The sequence below is a fragment of the Hordeum vulgare genome, chromosome 7H (genome assembly GCF_904849725.1).
Source record: "Hordeum vulgare subsp. vulgare chromosome 7H, MorexV3_pseudomolecules_assembly, whole genome shotgun sequence".
Taxonomy (NCBI): Eukaryota; Viridiplantae; Streptophyta; class Magnoliopsida; order Poales; family Poaceae; genus Hordeum; species Hordeum vulgare.
Window position 1 is genome coordinate 435,683,584 of NC_058524.1, and position 20,587 is coordinate 435,704,170.

The 20,587-nt window shown below is 41.2% G+C and overlaps 1 protein-coding gene across 1 annotated transcript in view; it reads right to left on the minus strand.

The window, feature by feature from the left end:
- The window catches only part of LOC123412617 (structural maintenance of chromosomes flexible hinge domain-containing protein GMI1-like), a 34,043-nt gene extending 14,295 nt beyond the window's left edge, over positions 1–19,748 (minus strand). Inside the window, 28 exon segments of the mRNA XM_045105568.1 lie at positions 234–336; positions 435–612; positions 1,593–1,720; positions 1,800–2,120; positions 2,252–2,368; positions 2,455–2,569; positions 2,641–2,662; positions 2,738–2,920; positions 3,046–3,234; positions 3,341–3,416; positions 8,031–8,065; positions 8,169–8,259; positions 9,608–9,736; positions 9,804–9,856; positions 9,941–10,061; positions 11,568–11,618; positions 13,313–13,396; positions 14,979–15,047; positions 15,131–15,236; positions 15,319–15,374; positions 16,099–16,171; positions 16,615–16,698; positions 17,306–17,361; positions 17,455–17,541; positions 18,110–18,139; positions 18,232–18,579; positions 19,398–19,489; positions 19,610–19,748. Of these exon segments, the coding sequence (XP_044961503.1) occupies positions 234–336; positions 435–612; positions 1,593–1,720; positions 1,800–2,120; positions 2,252–2,368; positions 2,455–2,569; positions 2,641–2,662; positions 2,738–2,920; positions 3,046–3,234; positions 3,341–3,416; positions 8,031–8,065; positions 8,169–8,259; positions 9,608–9,736; positions 9,804–9,856; positions 9,941–10,061; positions 11,568–11,618; positions 13,313–13,396; positions 14,979–15,047; positions 15,131–15,236; positions 15,319–15,374; positions 16,099–16,171; positions 16,615–16,698; positions 17,306–17,361; positions 17,455–17,541; positions 18,110–18,139; positions 18,232–18,558 (2,884 nt within the window). The 5' untranslated portion in view covers positions 18,559–18,579; positions 19,398–19,489; positions 19,610–19,748.
- Positions 19,749–20,587: the final 839 nt, after the last annotated feature.

Sequence of the window (20,587 nt, forward strand, 5' to 3'; positions counted from 1 at the left end):
GATTGTACAGAAGGCACATGGGTGTGACTACAATGGTAGTAGCAAAACGGCTTGCATTTCAACATACGAATGTAACCAGAACATGCAGAACTAATTTTTTCTATAAAACGTGCGAAAAACTAGTAGAAAATATTTTAATTAAGATGAGAATCATGATAAATATGAGTTTAGGAGCAAGCCAAACAAGTGTCCACATCATAGATGTAAAACAACACGAGAGCTTGTCATCTTACCTTTACATGGATGAGAGAATTCACTATCACATAAAGAAATCTTTAACATCGCTTCATAATTCGGCCTTAATCTGTCCAATATGTTGGTTTTGACCAGAAAATCCTTCATGCGTAGCACAATGACATATACGATTAGCATGGAAATGTAGTGGATTCACTAAACTTATGACCAGTTCTGTACTAAGAGAGGATATGGCTAACCCTGATATACAAAGTCAATAAATCAGTTGAGAGATCCACTTTGATGTCCTTAACATTAGCCAGAATATCATCACCACCAAGTATAGTTATGACGGCCTTATCTATATCAAGGAAAGGAATTCCGTTCCCATACAAATCAAGGCTTCTAGCTGCAAGACATTGAACTGGCATTCCAAGCCTGCACATAATTTTATAAGTAGCTGCAGCTATATGAATGTTCAAAAGAAATATAACAAATCAGACAACACAAGTCCGGTTTTCATGCCTGACTATGGAGTGAGAATTTCGAGGTATTAAACAAAATGGGGAGACTCAGTTTGATATCAACATTCTCAAAATCAGTAGATGGTAAGGGTCGGGCAGCTGTTTGATCCATCATTTTTTTTTCGAGAAAAAGCAAAGGGCTTGCGTTTCATTTCATTGAAAAGAGGGGTTTAAATTTACAATCCTCCTAGGAGGTAGTTTACAATAATGAAGTAGTCATTAGTGTACGATATCAAATAAATAAGGCACTACTGGAGTACTTCAATAGGCAGAATTAGAGAATGTAACATTACGGGCAACGGCGATGTGTGCACCTAATTTGTCTTCAGTTGAAGACAAAGGTTGTTTATGGTGCAGACTGTGCTTAATCCAAAAATGATGGATGGCCAAATTCCAGGTGGTGTGCGATGGAGGTAATAAACATAGTGATGCTGATATAAGACTTGACTGATCATTTGCACAGGAAAAAGACAAAAAACGAGAAAAGAAAGGAAAAGAGTACACCAAGGTAAAGCAAAGCTGACATAGTTCCACCAACTAACAGAATGTAACACATGCACCTTGTAAATATGCCTCCTAGGAGGATTGTACTAAACCCCTTCTTTTCAATACAATGAACCGCAAAAGTCTTTTGCGTTTTCTCAAAAAAAAAAAAGAATGTAACACATGCCGCAGAAATATGAACAGGTGACAAAATTTCTATAAGTTGAAACAAGCCATTCTATCTTTTATCCTAAATCAATATTTACTTAGGACTATTCGCTAAGCTGTCCCTTGCAGGAAGAGAGTGGATTGGAATAACACCAAGTTTCACAGGCCAAAATGTAACTCATCTTCATCACCAGTGGACATGTAAAGCATTTGGAAATACGAAATTTTGAGGAAGTAGCTAACCTTATATCTAGTACAGCATTCTCAGCAGACCAATCAGCATCACAGGATAACTTCCAATGTCTAGTATTGGAGTTTGGACAAACTGTTATCTTCGCCTCATGCTTAATGACAGTTGAATCTCTGCACCTCTACATATCAACAAATGACATTAGGGTAAGAACGCAAATATTTCTTGCTCGTTCAAAATGGAAATGTTATCATACTTACAACTGAGAAAATAATACTGTAAACACCAGATTTAGTAAACATGCTTCGCTCTTCGCTCAACTGAAAGATATACAGTCCGTTTATGCTATTGCGTGATGAGGGTTTCTTGAGCTTTTTATAAATAAGCTTTGCATGAAGATGATCTTTGCTACCAGACAGATGATTAATCTCCAGAGCCATCTCTAGATCATCATCCTTCAGAATATATCTCTTGTCAAGGAGGCTGGTCGAGCAGGTAGTAGCATTTTGTGGCCGGATTACAGCTATAACTTCACGTGGATGGTTATAACCAGCCATTATAACCTCTTCAAACGGTAGATCCTGTGGCAGTAACAGATTAGATCCAAAATCAAAACATAGTATGATCACAGAGAAAATTAATGGCGAAAGATTTCAGTCCTGAAAATTTCGCAAAGACTTAACATAAAGATACAAGTCTGTCAACTACTAACCCCATCTACAGCGAGAGCATTGCCTTGCAAATTCCGTAAGACCTCAATACATGCTGGAGCCTTCCCACTTTTCTTTTTAAGCATTTGACACCACGAATCCTCTTCCATGGTTTGACACTTCCATGTGTACAAAAAAAATCATAACTATAACCATAACATGCTCAAAGCAATTGCACTAGTAGTATGAGCTATTAAGTACTTACCTTGTTATCATCTATCATGATGACAGGGAAGGAGAAAGATTCCTTGATATTAAGGTGCATACTATCTTGACCTACCTCGAGTAAGCAACCTTGATCACCAGGGCACTCAATAGACCTTGAAAACGAATTAATTTAGCACTTGAAATTGAAACAAATTTCGTATACAGAAAAAATGAAGGCAAAAACCTGCATATAAGTCGAGCTTCACCTGCCACAAAATAATAAGGTATTAGTGAGGAGACATTGGGCATGACGAATACTTCAGACCATGAAGTGAACTAACCACAAATATCTCCTTGAAGTCCTTCAACAACAACATATTCCAGTGTTCCATAGAAAATGCTTTTCGAGGAGTAGAAATTATTTTTCGTTCGTGCAACTACTCCTGGCTGGATTTTCAGATGATCTCCTCTTCTCCATGTTTTTCCTTTCCTTCTAACCGACGTGTGAACCCTAATAACTTGAACTGCATCATGGTAACGAAAGACAAGAAAAAAATTATATAGCTACAACCGCATGGCTTCTTAACTGAATAAATAGAAGAATTAAACTGAAAAAGTGAGCATAACAAATCACATGGTAATCCCTCACCATCTTTAGATATTCCAAGTCGCTCCTTGTTGCTTGGGTTGATAATAACGGTATGCTCGTCGTCCCCTCCATCCATTTCCACGTCATACTTTGCATGCATTGTAATAATCCAGTCATGATACTGCTTCTCTAATTGCGTACGATTTAGTGATCTTTCATCTTTACGAGCATCAACACTAACCTCCTCAACTAGAAAAATAAGCATAGAAGTACAACAAGGATTAGAACGATGGAGATTTATTCGTATAACTGAAAATAGACTAGTATATCAGCAAATTTGAGAGGGAAAATAAACCTGAGCTGTCATTACGACAACTGCCATCAAAGCAGCGAAGTGCATTGGTAAAAATATCGTGTTGTGCTAAATCAGTCTGCAGTTGAATACAGCTTTAACTAGTTAGACAATAAATACATACTGTGATACTGTAATAAAGAGAACTTTAAGTTATGTGCAGGAGCGCATAATTGCTACAGATGGGAAATCGGATTTTTCAATTTCATCAGACCTTACAGTTCTTACTGAGAATTGCAAAGCAATATTGCAGCATCAATATGCCGTATATGTTTGAAAATATGCATATGGCGTTACAAAATATTCAACAACAACAACAACAACCAAGCCTTTCAGTCCCAACCAAGTTGGGGTAGGCTAGAGTTGAAACCCATAAGATCTCGAAGCCAAGTCATGGCTCTGGAACGTGGATAGCTAACTTCCACGCACCCCTGTCCATGGCTAAGTCTTTGTTGATATTCCAAACCTTCAGGTCTCTCTTAACGGACTCCTCCCATGTCAAGTTTGGTCTACCACGACCCCTCTTAACATTCTCAGCACGCTTTATCCGTCCGCTATGCACCGGCGCTTCCGGTGGCCTCCGTTGAATATGTCCAAACCATCTAAGACGATGCTGGACCAGCTTCTCTTCAATCGGTGCTACCCCAAGTCTCTCTCGTATATCGTCATTCCGTACCCGATCCTTCCTTGTGTGGCCACATATCCATCTCAACATGCGCATCTCTGCTACACCTAACTGTTGGATATGTCGTCTCTTGGTTGGCCAACACTCCGCGCCATACAACATCGCAGCTCGGATAGCTGTCCTATAAAACCTGTCTTTTAGCTTTTGTGGCACTCTCTTGTCACAGAGTACGCCAGAAGCTTGGCGCCACTTCATCCACCCAGCCTTGATTCGGTGGCCCACGTCTTCACCGATATCGCCATCCTTCTGCAACATGGACCCCAAATATCGAAATGTGTCTCTCTCCGGTACCACCTGCCCACCAAGGCTAACCTCTCCATCCTCGTGCCTAGTAGCACTAAAACTGCACCTCATGTATTCAGTTTTAGTTCTACTAAGCCTAAAACCTTTCGATTCTAGAGTCCGCCTCCATAACTCTAACTTTCTATTAACCCCCGTTCGGCTATCATCGACTAGCACCACATCATCCGCAAAGAGCATACACCATGAGATATCTCCTTGTATATCCCTTGTGACCTCATCCATCACCAAATCAAAAAGATAAGGGCTCAAAGCTGACCCTTGGTGTAGCCCTATTCTAATCGGAAAGTCACTTGTTCGAACACTTGTCACAACATTATCATACATATCCTTGATGAGGGTAATACTTTATTGGTACTTTGTGTTTCTCCAAGGCCCACCACATGACATTCCGAGGTATCTTATCATAGGCCTTCTCCAAATCAATGAACACCATATGAAGGTCCTTCTTTTGCTCCCTGTATCTCTCCATCAGATGTCGTACCAAGAAGATGGCTTCCATGGTAGACCTCCCAGGCATGAAACCAAATTGGTTTTTGGTCACGCTTGTCAACCTTCTCAAGTGGTGTTCAATGGCTCTCTCCCATAGCTTCATAGTATGGCTCATCAGCTTGATTCCGCGGTAATTAGTACAACTTTGAACATCCCCCTTGTTCTTAAAGATTGGTACTAAAATACCCCGCCTCCATTCTTCGGGCATCTTGTTTGATCGAAAAATGAGGTTGAAAAGCTTAGTTAGCCATACTATCGCTATGTCTCCAAGGCCTCTCCACACCTCGATGGGGATACCATCAGGACCCATCGCCTTGCCTACTTTCATCCTTTTTAACACCTACTTTCAATGGTAGAGCTGTCAACCTCTCCATTGTAAAGGTTGTCAAAGTACTCCCGCCATCTACGCTTGATCGCCTCATCCTTCACAAGAAGCTGATCATCTCCGTCCTTGATGCATTTGACTTCGCCGACATCCCTCGTCTTCCTCTCCCTAATCTTGGCCATCTTATAGATGTCCCTTTCGCCTTCCTTAGTGTTTAAACGTTGGTAGAGGTCCTCATACGCCCGACCTCTCGCTTCACTCACCGCCCGCTTTGCAGCCTTCTTCGCCACCTTATACTTCTCCATGTTAGTTGCACTCTTGTCCAGATATAGGCATCTGAAACAGTCCTTCTTCTCCCTAATAACCTTCTGGACCTCATCGTTCCACCACCAGGTGTCCTTAGCTTCCCTTCTACTTCCCTTGGTCACCCCAAACTCCTCTACAGCGACCTTCCGCAAGAAAACAAAAAACAAATGTGTTGATACAACAAAATAATAGAACTTCCAAAACTAGAGAAACTAAATTGTGATAAAATCTTTAGGAACCAGTAATAATGTTCAAATTACAAGTGGAGACAAGTATCTGCTTACAGAGCTAAAGTCAGAGTGAGGGGAAGCAGCCACATAGGGTTAGGGTCTGATCAAGTTTGAGCACGTCTGTTTAGATGTATATATTGGTGTTGTGCATATACAGGGGGTTCCATGCATACCTTGCTCACTTGTACCTCTATGTAGGCCTTTGGCCTTGGACTACTACAAGCCGCATTCCTTGTAAAAATGGTATCGGGCCAGATTTAGGTTTTCTTGCTCTCCCTCGATCGATTTCCACTGGTCAGTTACCGAAAAAGGGTTTCCCCCGCTTTGTACTCCAAAGCAACCAACACCGATACATAGCATTGCTGGGGCGAGCAGCACATCAAGCCCAAAAGAAAAAGAAGAAACAAATGCCAACAACGGCAGCTGACAGAGAGCGGATGACCCGCCACCACTGCGCCCTCCGGAGACAAACCACCACAGCCCGAGACTTCGATCCACCACGTACCAAGCAGCACCTCCAAGAAGGGGTGCGACGCCAACGACACTGCTGCCCGAACAAGACCTAGGGTTTCCCCCGGCACACAGAGAGAAGTGGATGGCTACCCCCGATAACCCTCCACGAAGGAATGGTGGCACCCCGATACACTCCACGAAGGAATGGTGGCACCCGCCGGTGTCACCGCATCGGAGCCGGACGAACCGTCAAGGATTTCTCCCGCACTCCAAACCCCACCGCCCAACCGGAGCCGACCAGCCAGACCACCGCCCAAACCCACCCCGATACCCTCCACGAAGGAATGGTGGCACCCGCCAGTGTCACCGCATCGGAGCCGGACGAACCGACAAGGATTTCTCCCGCACTCCAAATCCCAAACCGACAAGGATTTCTCCCGCACTCCAAACCCCACCGCCCAACCAGAGCCGACCAGCCAGACCACCGCCCAAACCCCATGCGCCACCGCGGTAGCGCCGCCACACACCTTGTCACACTGCGAACACCAACACGAGGCCAAGAAGCCCGGAGAGAAGCAACAAGCGACATAGCAGCGGCACCGAAGCCAAGCGGGAGGGAACAACCTCCACCGCCGTCGTGCGAGAGGCCCGCGCATCCGGCACTGTATCGGTTGCCGTCCGGACAAGGCAGCAGCGCATACCAGGCCACCCCTCGCCCGGCCAGGCCCGCTAAGCCCCACAGGCCATGATGTGGCAGGCTGGCGTCGGTGCTGACAGCACCCATCAGCTCGTCGCCGCTCCCTGCCTCCCGAAAGTCGCGCCGCAGGCTTGCACCGCCATCGGCCCGCCCTGGCGTCTGGGCCAAGTGACTGCCGACAGGTCGTGCTGCAGCGACACCTCGCCGCCAACGGCAATGCTGCTATGCAGTCGTCTCTCCGCGAGCCCCGCCGCCACACGAACCGTCGCTGCCTAGGAGCACCCCCAGGTGCAGCTCCGCCCCGCGCCGGAGAGCCACCGGGAGGGGAATGTCAGGGGGCCGCCGCCACCAGCGTCCCCGGGGCAAGGCCGGCTGCGGGCGCCAGCGATGGCGGCAGGGAGGAGGGGGAGAGGGGTGCTAGAGGAGGCGGAGGCTGGGGCACGGTCGGTCGCCCGCGGGGGCAACGCGATCGCGGGAGGAGGAGGGGGTCAGGTCGGCTTCCGCGATTCAATAGTTCACCTCCACTGGTGAGTTATCAGATTGCTGATCCTAACCCTGTCCCCCGTCCCCTTGTGGTTGGAGGATATTCTTCTAATAATTCTAGATCTTGAACACAAGCTTTGCCCACTCTCCCAAGCCTCCATTTGAGATAATCCTAGAGGGTGGGTGAGGGGATTTGAAAGGGAATGAGCACCACTTGAGATTCAAGTTTTCCCCCCTTTTGCAAGAGCATTTGAGCATATTATCAAAGCATCCTCATGCTCGATTCTCCTCGGAGTTTGGGGACACCTAGATAATTGGTGTCCACCAGGAGCAACTAAGTTGTTGATTTGCCACAGGTGCAAGCGACATCATGCATTATCTTCGGTTTGGGGCTTCTTTGGTTTGCAACAATTGTCACCCCCCTAGAAGCTGCAGTTCAAGCTGCATGTCAATCAAACTAGGAAGACCTCCTTTAGCTCGGGCCTCAAGCTAATTAGAGACAAGATCTACGTTTTTTATTTACTTCGATCAAACTATTAGGCCTCTATATAAGGAGGACCCCCAATGAGAAAGAAAGAAAGCAAGAATTAGAATAATAACTCTTCTATCTTGCCCCTACCACCATCCCTAATACAAGTATACAACAGTTTATACACCAAATCAACATAACACAGAAAACAAGAACATAAGGAAACAGCAAGACTAAACTCAAACAATTGTACCTTAGAAAGAGTTGGATTAAAACCTGCATCTGTTTCTGCAAACATAGAAATAACAATGAAGAAAGCACTAAAGAAACAAAGAATAGAGCTTGCTGATTCTTTCAGATTAGAACTTAAGTAATATTATGAAAACCTCACCAACAAAACATTTCACCCTCTTGCAGCATCGCTTCAGGAGTTCAGCTTTTTGTCCTTTACTCTGTTTGGGTTCCATGAAAGGAAGAGGACCCTGTGAAGAACAAAATATTATCAGTTGATATCTCCAGTAGTAAAGATTAGCAAAATGTAAAAACATGGAAATGACGAAATGGAGAAAGTTCTTTGTAAATGTCTGATGCAAAAGTACCCAACCAACCACATAAGAGAACTTCGTTCTTAATGAAATTGAGCAACAGTTTCACAAAACTAATTTTCTGTTTACAGGATATACGATGCAAAATGTGGATATTAGAATAATAGAGAATCCTTGACACAAGTCCTCTGTTCATAGTACCAGTCAGAAGGTAAGAACATCAACCTGTAGCATTAATTAAAGAGAAACTGATGAAAAAGATGATACATGGACGAGTTTAGGACAAGAACTGTTGATCTTTATGAACCCACAATGCCTAGTGGTGTGAAACAGAAAGAAATACATGAACATGTATTGTATTAAGTAGCAAGTATAATATGACCAAATTATGAAACTAGTTTAAACTTGTAAATATAACAAAAGAAAATTTCATCTAATATCCGGGATTTTCCCTAGCATGAATCCTCCACGGGTATCTTACAGAAGTAGACCGCCTAGTTTTTACGTTATAGCAAATATCACTGATGTACTTATAGTAGCATGAAAAAGACAAAAGTTAGCAACATGACCTAGTATTTGAGAAGCACCAAAGTGAGAAACAAAACTTAGCCCTGAACTAGACAGGTCTAGGAGGCTAGAGTAGAGTTTATAACCATTATGAACAGCATCGTTATCAGATGGTTAGAAATTCAAACGACAAGCAAGAGCTTCTATAGAGAACTAGCTAAAATTATATCATGAAACGAGGTACAGGTTGCTTAGGCCAAATTAGATAATGAAATGGTTCACTAATGAAACAATGTTTTAGTACTATTTCTAATAATAACATGAAAGGACTCGCAGACAGAACTATTAACAATTGGCACTCTTAACACTTCTAACAAGAAAATTGTTGGCAAGGCAAAGTGAAAACTTGAAGATATTTATGGGAATTTTAAGATGACATTCAATATAAATGAAGCTGCTCATGAATCAGCTTACCTAACACACACAAAAATAAAAGGAAACATAGTAGTAATACTGACAAAGTGGAAAAGCACACAAATTGATCATATTAGAAAAAATAACCATAGAAGTACAGAAAAATAATAAAATGCTGGGGAGATTACAAAGACGGAGAGGAAAAGATAATCTGTAGAAAAAAAACAGTATGGCAGACATCAGAATAGCCATATGTAAGCACCAAAGATACACTTGCTCACTTGCTATGTGCAATCATAATCAAAAGAAATGTCTACGAAGGAAACATCTTATTGGGATGGGTTTTCAAGTACGAGTACCGTACCCATCTTGCATCCGGGAGTAACCGGCCAAGTCGGCGGATTGACACACGTGAAAAATTGTCGAAGTTTTCTTTTACCCCCAAGGCATTTTCGCTTAACTTATCTAAAATAGAATCGATAGATTCTTTTCCCTGTGAAAAGAAATGTTGTCATGATAGGAAATTATAAGATAGCTGTTTAATAGTAATTCCATTATACCTTGACAATTGGAAAGTATACACACTTGATTCGTGCATGGGCTTGGCGACTAGCTGTAATTCATCATGAGTATAAATTAGGAAAAGACATGCAGTAAAAATGTATGTTTATAATTTTAAGTAGAAATAATTTGTTACCTGCATTTGTTGAAGTACAAGAAAATTTTAGATGCAGAATGAAATCAGGACCATTAGAGGAGTGCAGATTAGTAAGTGTCACTTCGCTTTCCTGTATTTCTGCTAGATCCACACCATTCACCTGAAGATAAAACAGATCCAGAAAACACGGCTGTAAAAACAAAGTATACATAAGGCCCCTGGACATAGCAGAGCTGTAGTCAGCATTTGATCATAAAGTACATAATATGTCCATATTTTTGTTGGAAAAGGAGGATTGATGCAACGCAATCTGATGATCTACTGGAGGTCGTGGAAAACTGTGAGGGAAAGGTGGTGCCCGATGAGGGTGAGGGTGGCGTGATGGCTTTGCCTAGGTTTATCAAGCCTCCGGATAGTTAAAAAGCCTACATCCTGCTTACAGTGTATATTGATCAATGGGAAAACAATGTGGATGGTTTCCTATTTTTTTAATACTCCCTCTGATCCATACTAAACCAGTTTCAATTAATATGGATCCGAGGGAGTAGTAGAAACAAGCATTACACCGAATCGCTGTCTTTGGGCCTTTCTTACTGTTCACCTTTGTCCATTTGTTGTAGCATACAAGGATGGTGTGGCAATTTTTAGAGCTTATATGAAGATGTAAAACTCGGCAGAAAGTCACATTGTTTCATTGGAGGTTGTGGGTGTGCAGGCATGCGATGTTTTCAGCTAAAATAACCTATTACTTTTTTGTGCTTGACATTTGACAAGAAACCAATGTTGGCTGGTTCATTCTTGTCCCTTTTAGCAATCATCTAGCTACATTCTTGTCGGCGATTGATGCAACGCAATCTGATGATCTACTGGAGGTCGTGGAAAACTGTGAGGCAAAGGTGGTGTCCGATGAGGGTGAGGGTGGCGTGATGGCTTTGCCTAGGTTTATCAAGCCTCCGGATAGTTAAAAAGCCTACATCCTGCTTACAGTGTATATTGATCAATGGGAAAACAATGTGGATGGTTTCCTATTTTTAATACTCCCTCTGATCCATACTAAACCAGTTTCAATTAATATGGATCCGAGGGAGTAGTAGAAACAAGCATTACACCGAATCGCTGTCTTTGGGCCTTTCTTACTGTTCACCTTTGTCCATTTGTTGTAGCATGCAAGGATCGTGTGGCAATTTTTAGAGCTTGTATGAAGATGTAAAACTCGGCAGAAAGTCCCATTGTTTTCATTGGAGGTTGTGGGTGTGCAGGCATGCGATGTTTCAGCTAAAATAACCTATTACTTTTTTGTGCTTGACATTCGAAAAGAAACCAATGTTGGCTGGTTCATTCTTGTCCCTTTTAGCAATCGTCTAGCTACCATACTCGATATAGCTAAAACTGGATACAGTTGCAAACTAAGATGACCATACCATTCAAGTAGGCTAACTTTTGGCTAGCAAAAGATCTTTGCACTGCACAATTATATAGATTACAAGATCAGCATGTAAAATAAATAGCCCAGAATTTGATGAGTAAGATGCAACTAAAAGAACAAGCTGAAAAGATCCAGTCAACATTCAAAGGGGCAAGAAATATAAAGGTGAAAAATCTCATGTTTCCAGTAGTAACTACTCCTATTCAAGCCTACAGTAGTGATAGGAAATCCTGGACAGACCTCAAATTGAACTGGCCTCCTTGTACTCATAGATCCATTATCCTCGTCATACTGGATGAATTGACAAGGTATTTCAGTTAGCATAACTTATTGAGGTAACTGCACCAGTATGAATTTTAAGAACTTTGCACATAAAATAATTTTAATTCACTTCAGCTGAGAAATACTGAGTTATAAATCTGTAGAGCTCCCAAAATAGCATTGGTTCAACAAGTTATTTGAGATTAGCTCAGACTTGACTCGCCTCAATGCGCAGAATTCGTAAATTCAAGCTGAGCTTCACTCATAATCAATTCAGAATCAGCTGGGACTAGATTTTTTTTACGCATACTTAAACTATATTAAGTACATATACATACTATATTGTTCTAAACAAGAGGGCAGAATTGAGCTAATCTTGAGCCACATATGTTTCTACTATGATCTTCTAATACTCCCTCAGATCCATATTAATTGTCGCTGATTTAGTACAAAGGGATCTAAAAAGTCTTATATTACATTACAGAGGGAGTACATTCCAACCACATCAGCGAATTGGCCATACCAGTGAATTGGCCAAGACAAGGAACAATCATCCTGACATAAATTCTACAGCAACATCATATTGCTTGTAAACTCATATTTTTTCTCCAACATCCACAGAACTGCAAAGAATTCAGCATGTATGTCCATTTATTTGTACTCCCTCCATCCAAATATACAGGGCCTAATACGTGTTTTGAGGTTACCTTTGGTCATGGGTTAGAGAACTAATATATGACATGCATGTTACACAAAGCATATCGTCAAATTCGTATGTGGAAGGAGTTTCTGACAATATAATTCTTTATGTTATGCATGTCATATATTAATATATTATTAATCTTATAATCTTATCAATGATCGAAGATGTTAGAGTATATATAATATAGTCACGTACCCTTTTGTATTTATCCCAATATATAAGGGGTTTCCTGCATATAGTCCACCACCTGTACATGTATATATATCGGCCTATGGCCACATGGGAATACAAGTTGCTTTCCTAACAGGTATCAGAGCTTAGGTTCTTTTTTTTTTGCACGCGCAACTTGTGCTCTTCCCGATCCAATCGGTACCTCATTGCTTGGAAGACGAAGAAACAGATTGCAGTTTCCCGTTCGAGTGCAAAGGCTGAGTTGCGAGCGATGGCTCTTTTGACGGCAGAGGTGACTTGGTTACGGTGGTTACTTCAAGATTTTGGTGTTCTGTCACTACACCGACTATGCTCTTATCTGACGGTACAGGTGCTATTAGCATTGCGCGTGATCCTGTGAAGCATAAGCTCACCAAGCATATTGGTGTTGATGCTTTCTATGTGCGACCTGGTCTGCAGGATCAGGTTATTGCTCTTCAGTATGTGCCTTCCGAGTTACAGTTCGCGGATTTTCTGACGAAGCCCCAGACTAGAGCGCAGCATGGCTTCTATCTCTCCAAACTAAGTGTTGTTCATCCACCATGAGTTTGAGGGGGGTGTTAGAGTATATATAATATAGCCATGTACCTTTTTGTATTTATCCCAATATATTAGGGGTTTCCTGCATATAGTCCACCACCTGTACATGTATATATATCGGCCTATGACCTCATTAGAATACAAGTTGCTTTCCTAACAGAAGACAACCTCGAAAAATGTATTAGGACCTATATATTTGGATGGAGGGTGTAGTTGCATCTCATACAATTAATGCTTCAATAAATGATTGTGGATTTGTTTAGAAAGGAACCTGTATGTATGGAAAATATATGTCCTTCAGAAATCCTTGAAGTTTTCCTAGCTCCAAGTGCCTATTCAAGCCATGGATTTCCACCTGTAAATGTTGACAGAAGCACGTGCACAGTCGCATTAATGAATTTAACAAGACTTGCAAATTTTCTTTTATCATCACAAGAAATCCATGAATCTGGAGAACATAGGTCCCTGAATGCCAACCAGTACTGTTTTGGGTCTAGTATTTGAGTTTGAGAAGTCAGTGAAAGCTAGATCTCACAAATTCCATGAAGAACCTAAGCTTTAGCGTAAGATAGAATTAACCGGTGCAGGACTCTCAATAGAAAAATACTACCTTAAACGCCTTACATTTGTTTACAGAGGGAGTGGTAAGTTACGAAATCAAAAGTAAGTAACGTGTACTAGATATTTGCATGTGTTGCATAATCCTAGATAGTCGAGCTAATTTTGTTTCCTTAGCCGTAGTTATATAGAAGTGATAAAGCTTTTACACCGACAAGGATAAACATGCCACATCAAACCATAACCCCCATGCCGAACCTCATACAAATGGGTGGTCAGGAATATTTCCGCACAAGACATCTAAGAAACCTCAATATACTATTGCCTTCAGTGCAAATTCATTTTGTGTTACTGTGATTTATTGCTTTTCTTAAATGGGATGAGCATGCACAGGAGAAACAGTGTATTTTATATAAGGAGGATTGGTTCTTCAAGTATACTTGAACCAATAGGCTCAAGCAGAGCTAAAAACAGAAAGCTTTCGCCAAAAAAAAATTGTTCTGGTACAGAAGCACGAAAAACAATACAAACCACAACATTCTGAAATAAGATTGACGTCCTGAATTTTATCCACATATCGAGAAACAAAAAAGGCATATTATGCTTGAACAGTTTCTTCATCTTATTATTTTGTCTAATTTGACTTTGTGCTACCACTCACACCATTGCATGTTCCTTTTTGTTCCTTAATGTCTACGTCGCAATTAGACTTCAAAATTTGCATCGCAATATATCTATTTCGAGCCAATGCTATTTTGTTCATCAAATACAGAATTTGTCGTGAAGATTTGAATTGCCTTTTGTGGTTTGGTAGAAGTAATACTACAAGGTTTTACAATTTCAGATCCAATGTTTGAAGATGTCTAGAGATGGAAATGCATCTCCTCCACCCACAGAAAGTGCCCAGTTAGGCAATGATCAATTGCAATTGGACTATTATCTTGGTTTTCAGCGAGAACAGGACTTTTGACAGTTTTCTGAATCCAGACCTCAACTACTGAATCATTGAGATTTTCGATTCTATATGAAGTAAAATATGATGATAAAACCTAGTGAAAGAACATATGCCTGTTAAGATTTTATCTGTATGGAAAGAAATTTTAAAATAAAGGAACGGTGAAGTAAAAAAATACTCAAATGGCCAGGCAATAGGTATCAGTAAATATGGAGATAATACTCCAATGACCAGGAAATAGGTTTCAGTAAATATGGATATTTCATACTTGTGACCTTTAACTGACATGAATTTGCACCTTGGTGTTCTATAACAAACATATGAAAGATGCAATCATAACTCAGATAATCAATTTAGGATTGCTGATGGGCTGATATTGCAGGGAAACAGAACATCTAAAAGGCAGTCAGGATAACAGAATCACCTGTGTAAAACTTCGATGTGGCGACAGTGCCAACTGTTCTTCAGATGGATCTCTAACTCCTCCAGCAGTCTGCAATTCAATCGTGCTCATGTCTGCTACTTTGCCAAGGTACAGGAATATATTTAGAGAAAAAAATGGGGTTGGTAGAACACCTTCCAGCTGAGTTTAGACGAGGACTTCTCCAACAGAGCCTCCCTCGAAAGATGCAAGGTAAACACTTTCCTTGATTCCTTAGTTTTAGAAGAAACTATGGCAGTTCTGTTGTACAAGAAAAAAAAAAGGCAATCAATTGAACTGAAAAAGTTCGGTCTTTGATATAGATTGGCTGGTAAATTCATACCTTCCAAGATGCATCGATGCAATAGTTCCACCATAGCCAAACATGCCAAAGACAGGCTGTAGATATTCAATAGAGTACCAAATCAAGTACTCAATGTATGAATTTGTCGTCTATGAACATTTCATTTTAGCAAAGTACAGTGTATTTATACTAGAGCATAAGGCTAAATCTTTTCATGTGAAAAAATATATGGATTAAGAAACAATATAAAATACAGGACCAAGCAACTTTTGAAATCATAGTTCGTTATCTTACAGAATTACATAACACTATCCAAAACGGGCAACACAGCGATACCTCTTTATTTTGCTAATTACGGAAAATAACTAATAAGTGATATAGCAATCATAACATGCCCAGCTATACTTGAAAAGGTAGCATAATGAACCAAAAAAATTGAGGAAGCCATACAATCACAATGGTAATAGATGATGAATATGAAAAAATGTGCTTCTTTCTCCTTTAATTCTTTTATTAATCCCATCCAACAGAACCTGAGACTCATTTGTACTCTCCTTTGAAGAGGCATAGACATACTACTAAAGTACATGATCTGTTTTACGGTACATCTTTTAGAAAGTTTCAGCTGCGAAGATAAATTCAAGAAAAATGAAGAGACACCCATAACATCAAATAGTTACTTACAGAAACATGTCCAAATGGAAATCTATATATTCATATGCAACTTAGATAAATGTCACTGAAGGATTATTGATAAGGCAAACAAATTGCAAGAAATGGAATAAATATGATCCATATGTTAGTGATATAACTGCTCACCACTAAGTATGGCGCTTTCCCGCCGATACCTTGTTTCCGAAATACTCTGTGGTTAGAAGAACCCATTGTACCCCTAAACCAATAAGACTAAATGAGATCCAAACCATATTGCATTACGGTTTAAGTAGGATGGTTGTGCAATCGAACTCTGCGAATGGAAAGTATGAAGAAACACACACAAAGAAGTACAAGTACCCTCCATATAAACAAAATTAATATCAAAAGGGCATCCCAAAATGTTCATAAATTAAATACTACCTCCGATCCATAAAAAGCATCGCAGTTTTGAACTAAACCCTGTGCAAAACTGTGACACTTATTTTGGATCGGAGGGAGTAGTAATAACCGTTGTTCCTCTTTATATCGTTACTGCTTTTTGAAAACGAAACCTCTAAATTACCCACTCCCCCTTTTTTTTGTTTTTCTTGGGCACTCCAACCTCCGATTTGTCCGAACACATTTGACAGAGTGGATACTTAAACTTCATGTGGTAAAACTTTAACTGAAGAGCATTACCATTTAGAGATAGAATTCTCTTCTGAACCGTCCATCCCCCTACCAGTATCAAAAACCACAATTTTTCCACCATCGACAGTTATCCTGCAACATGATCGAACTCTCACGTGAAAGTGATTCAGAGTAGTAACTAATCAAACGTAATAACGTTTGTCAGAAAAGAAAAGGGGAGAAGAAAACAGAGTAGATTGATGTAATGGTATAAGAGAAAACTGAAACCCAAAGATTCCGTGCAATGAGCAGCTTCCTTTTCTTTGTATATTTATTATTCTGTTTGAGATGAGATCCTACTCAGAGGGTAATTTATACAGTACATGATTACATCTACTTAAAGCCAACTCTACAGCTAAGTATCTAGTTCTGCAACGGAAAATGGACAGAACTGAAGCTACAAGTTGGAGCATAGCCCAGTGCATTATGAAAACTGCCTTTGTGCTTCAGCTGATAGTAACTAAGCTTTGGTAATATTTTATATTCTCTCCTGTATTTGTGACTAACATGATATTACTTGTGTAACCAGTTCGCTTTGCATTATGTGCAATGCATAGAGCATTTAGTTCAGCAGGGAGTTGTGAGGGAAACAGAGACATTGACAGGTCCAAAGTGGAATTGAAAGGGAAACAAACCAGCAAGGATTGTGACCGTTTGATATCATAGTTGTCGATCGGGATGGCGATAAATGGGAACTAACCTGATTAACTTTCTTTGCTTGTCACCATTTGACCACAAAGCCTGTAATGAGTTGTCCTGATGACAGGAAAAAAGACGACAAAGGTCAGATCTTCACAGGTGGTCACCGATGAAACTGAGGAGGCAAAATACTCAGACAAGAAAACTAACAACAAGGTCTGCGAGAGCACTCTCAGTGCTATACTCTGCCGGAAGCTCTTGAAGCAGTTCAGTCGGAGGTGTAAGGTCCCACATATTCTGAAGACAAGTAAACACATAAGCACAAAGGACGCAAGGATTCGCTTGTCTTTTTCTAGTATTTTTTAACCACACCATGGTTTGGGTTTGACACAATTAGACCAATCATTCATGAATAGGGAATGACATCACAAAGGTTATATGATCTTCAAGGGGTACTAAATTAGGAAATGTATCTTAGCATGATAGAATGACAACACTTGGGCACTTCTTAAGGGCAACAAGGTCAGTTTCTTGAAAGAAGCATAAAATTCTCAGTGCTACTCCCTCCGTCCGGGAATAAGTGTACATCTAGCTTTTGTTCTAAGTCAAAAATTTAAAATTTTGACCGACTTTATAGGAAAAAGTAGCATCATTTATGGCACTAAATTAGTATCACTAGATTCACTTTGAAATATAGTTCCATAATGTACCAATTTAATTTCATATATGCTACTATTCGTTTCTATAAAATGGGTCAAAATTTTAAAACTTTGACTTTGGACAAAAGCTAGATGTACACTTATTCACGGACAGAGGGAGTACTCTTTAAACATGAGACAGATATAAGATCAGTTCAAATACTGACCTCATATGTCCTGACAAATTCTTCACCATCCTAGAAAAACAAATGGATAGAAGGAAAAGGTATTAGATAGTCCACTCCACAGTCAATTCATGAATCAAAACATGAATGAGTTGGGGGCTTACCTGGAGTCTTAATATGTTAGTACCCTTGGTGACAAAATCACTGAACTGCACTTTCTTGTCTATCTTTCTGTCCAGCAGGTCCTCTAGATAAACATCGCCATCCCATTCAATTCCCCGCCTTTGACCACCATGTGCCAAGGCATCGCCCAACTCTTCCCGAATAAGATGCAAGAAATCAGGAAGCGGCATCTCTTCTCCAGGATCGCACAGCGTAAGGCTGGTGCTTGTGCCATTTGGCAACAGGATCTGGAAACGGTAGACTTTGGTTGAAGGACCGTGGTGTCCGTATTCCACCACAGCCCACTTCTCGGATTCGCAGCTCGCCATCTTCACATCAGCCAACGGGACCTGCTCAAAACCGACGACAGGTTACATGATTTCCATATATAGAAGGAGAAAAAAAAACCTCAAAATCGTAAAAGAGGAAAAGAACAGAGGAAAAACAGGGCAAAAGAACAGAGGGGGAGAAATTCCAAAATGAAATCGCGCGTTCCAGATAGAACAAAGGAGGCTTCCCTCGATAATAGTAATAATAATAAAACAAACAGAGACGAGACGCCGCAAACCAAAACCCCAGGATGAAAAAGGTCGATCCGACGAAGAGAATAGAGAAAAGCATTGATCGTTCCAGGGCAAGAAGCGTAGCAAAGCAAAATCAGGGAACCCCGGCAGAAAAACGCCAAAAGAAATGCAAAATCAAGAAACCATCGGCAGAAAAACGCCAAAAGAAATGCAAAATCAAGAAACCCTCGGCAGAAAAATGTCAAAAGAAATGCAAAATCAAGAAACGCTCGGCAGAAAAACGCCAAAAGAAATGCGAAATCAAGAAACCCTCGGCAGAAAAACGCTAAAAGAAATGCAAAATCAAGAAACCCTCGGCAGAAAAACGCCAAAAGAAATGCAAAATCAAGAAACCCTCGGCAGAAAAACGTCAAAAGAAATGCAAAATCAAGAAACCCCGGGCAGAAAAACGCCAAAAGAAATGCAAAATCAAGAAACCCTCGGCAGAAAAATGTCAAAAGAAATGCAAAATCAAGAAACCCTCGGCAGAAAAACACCAAAAGAAATGCGAAATCAAGAAACCCTCGGCAGAAAAACGCCAAAAGAAATGCGAAATCAAGAAACCCTCGGCAGAAAAAAAAACCCAGACAAGGAGAAAAGGTGACCGGAAGGGCGGACGGGGCGTAATGGCGAAGGAGGAGGACGACGAGAGCGGTTTGATGCCGCGATGAGCTCCGTCGGAACCAAGAGAGAAACCCTACAGTACGTGCCAGGGCAAGAAACGGATGAGCGAAAGAAATCCACCCCAGAAAAAAAAATGCGATTTCTGTCTCGCAGCACAATCAGAAAGGGAAGGGGAAGGGAGTCCGAAACTCACGCGCCAATTAGAAAACCCCAAAGGGAAGGACGTTTGGTGAGGAGGAGGAGGCGATGGAAAAGCCCTTGCCTTGGCGCAGGCAGCAGCTGGGGGTTTTGAATGCTGGGAAGGGAAAAAGATGGGGTGGTGGGAAGACAAAGGGGTCGTCAGTCTCACACTCTCACTCGCACTCTGTCAGGTCAGGTCAGGGGACCAACGCGGAAGCTACCCTCGAGTCCTCCGTTGGCCGCGCTAGGCCCAAATCTAAATGAAGAGCGTTCATTTGCAGGTCTTAACCGGCTGACCATTTTTCCGCCATCCGATCTGACTTTATGGGTCTCTCTCCCTCACAGACCCCGCATCTCACGGTCTCCTCGTCGGGACTTCTCCCAACGGTCAGAATGGCCGCAACTTCAACAGAGTTTCGTCTGAATTTTGTGAACGTTCGGTCGTTTTTGTGGATGCGATGACATCGCCTCCAACACGACCGACGTATTTGGGCCGTCACAGCTGACTAGAGGCTAAATGTATATAGTTTTTTATTTGGTACTGCAATTAGTTTTTGCAATCAGATAAATGAAACATTGTGAATAGTTTTGCAGTGAAACTGTTTCACAATTGAGTAAAAAACACAATGCTTACAACCCAAACAAAATTGTCTTTAACATGAAAAGAAAATGAACCTATACATCTAATGGTTCTTCAATATGATTTCACATGTGCTCGACAAGTCATCATGTAGTTACGTATGAGTATGTCAATCACGCATTTCACGTTGGAATTAGGTGAACTGTTCAAACGTTGTCGGTTCTTGATGCTACGCACAACATTTTCACCCTGGTATTCAAACCCTTGGTCGTATAGGTTGTCAACACGCATATTCTGTACGATCATGTTGTGCATGATCACACAAACAATCATCACCTCCCAAAGCTTTTCGGTGCTCCATGTGAGTGCAGGGTGCCGAACCATCACCCATCGAGACCGAAGCACGCACCA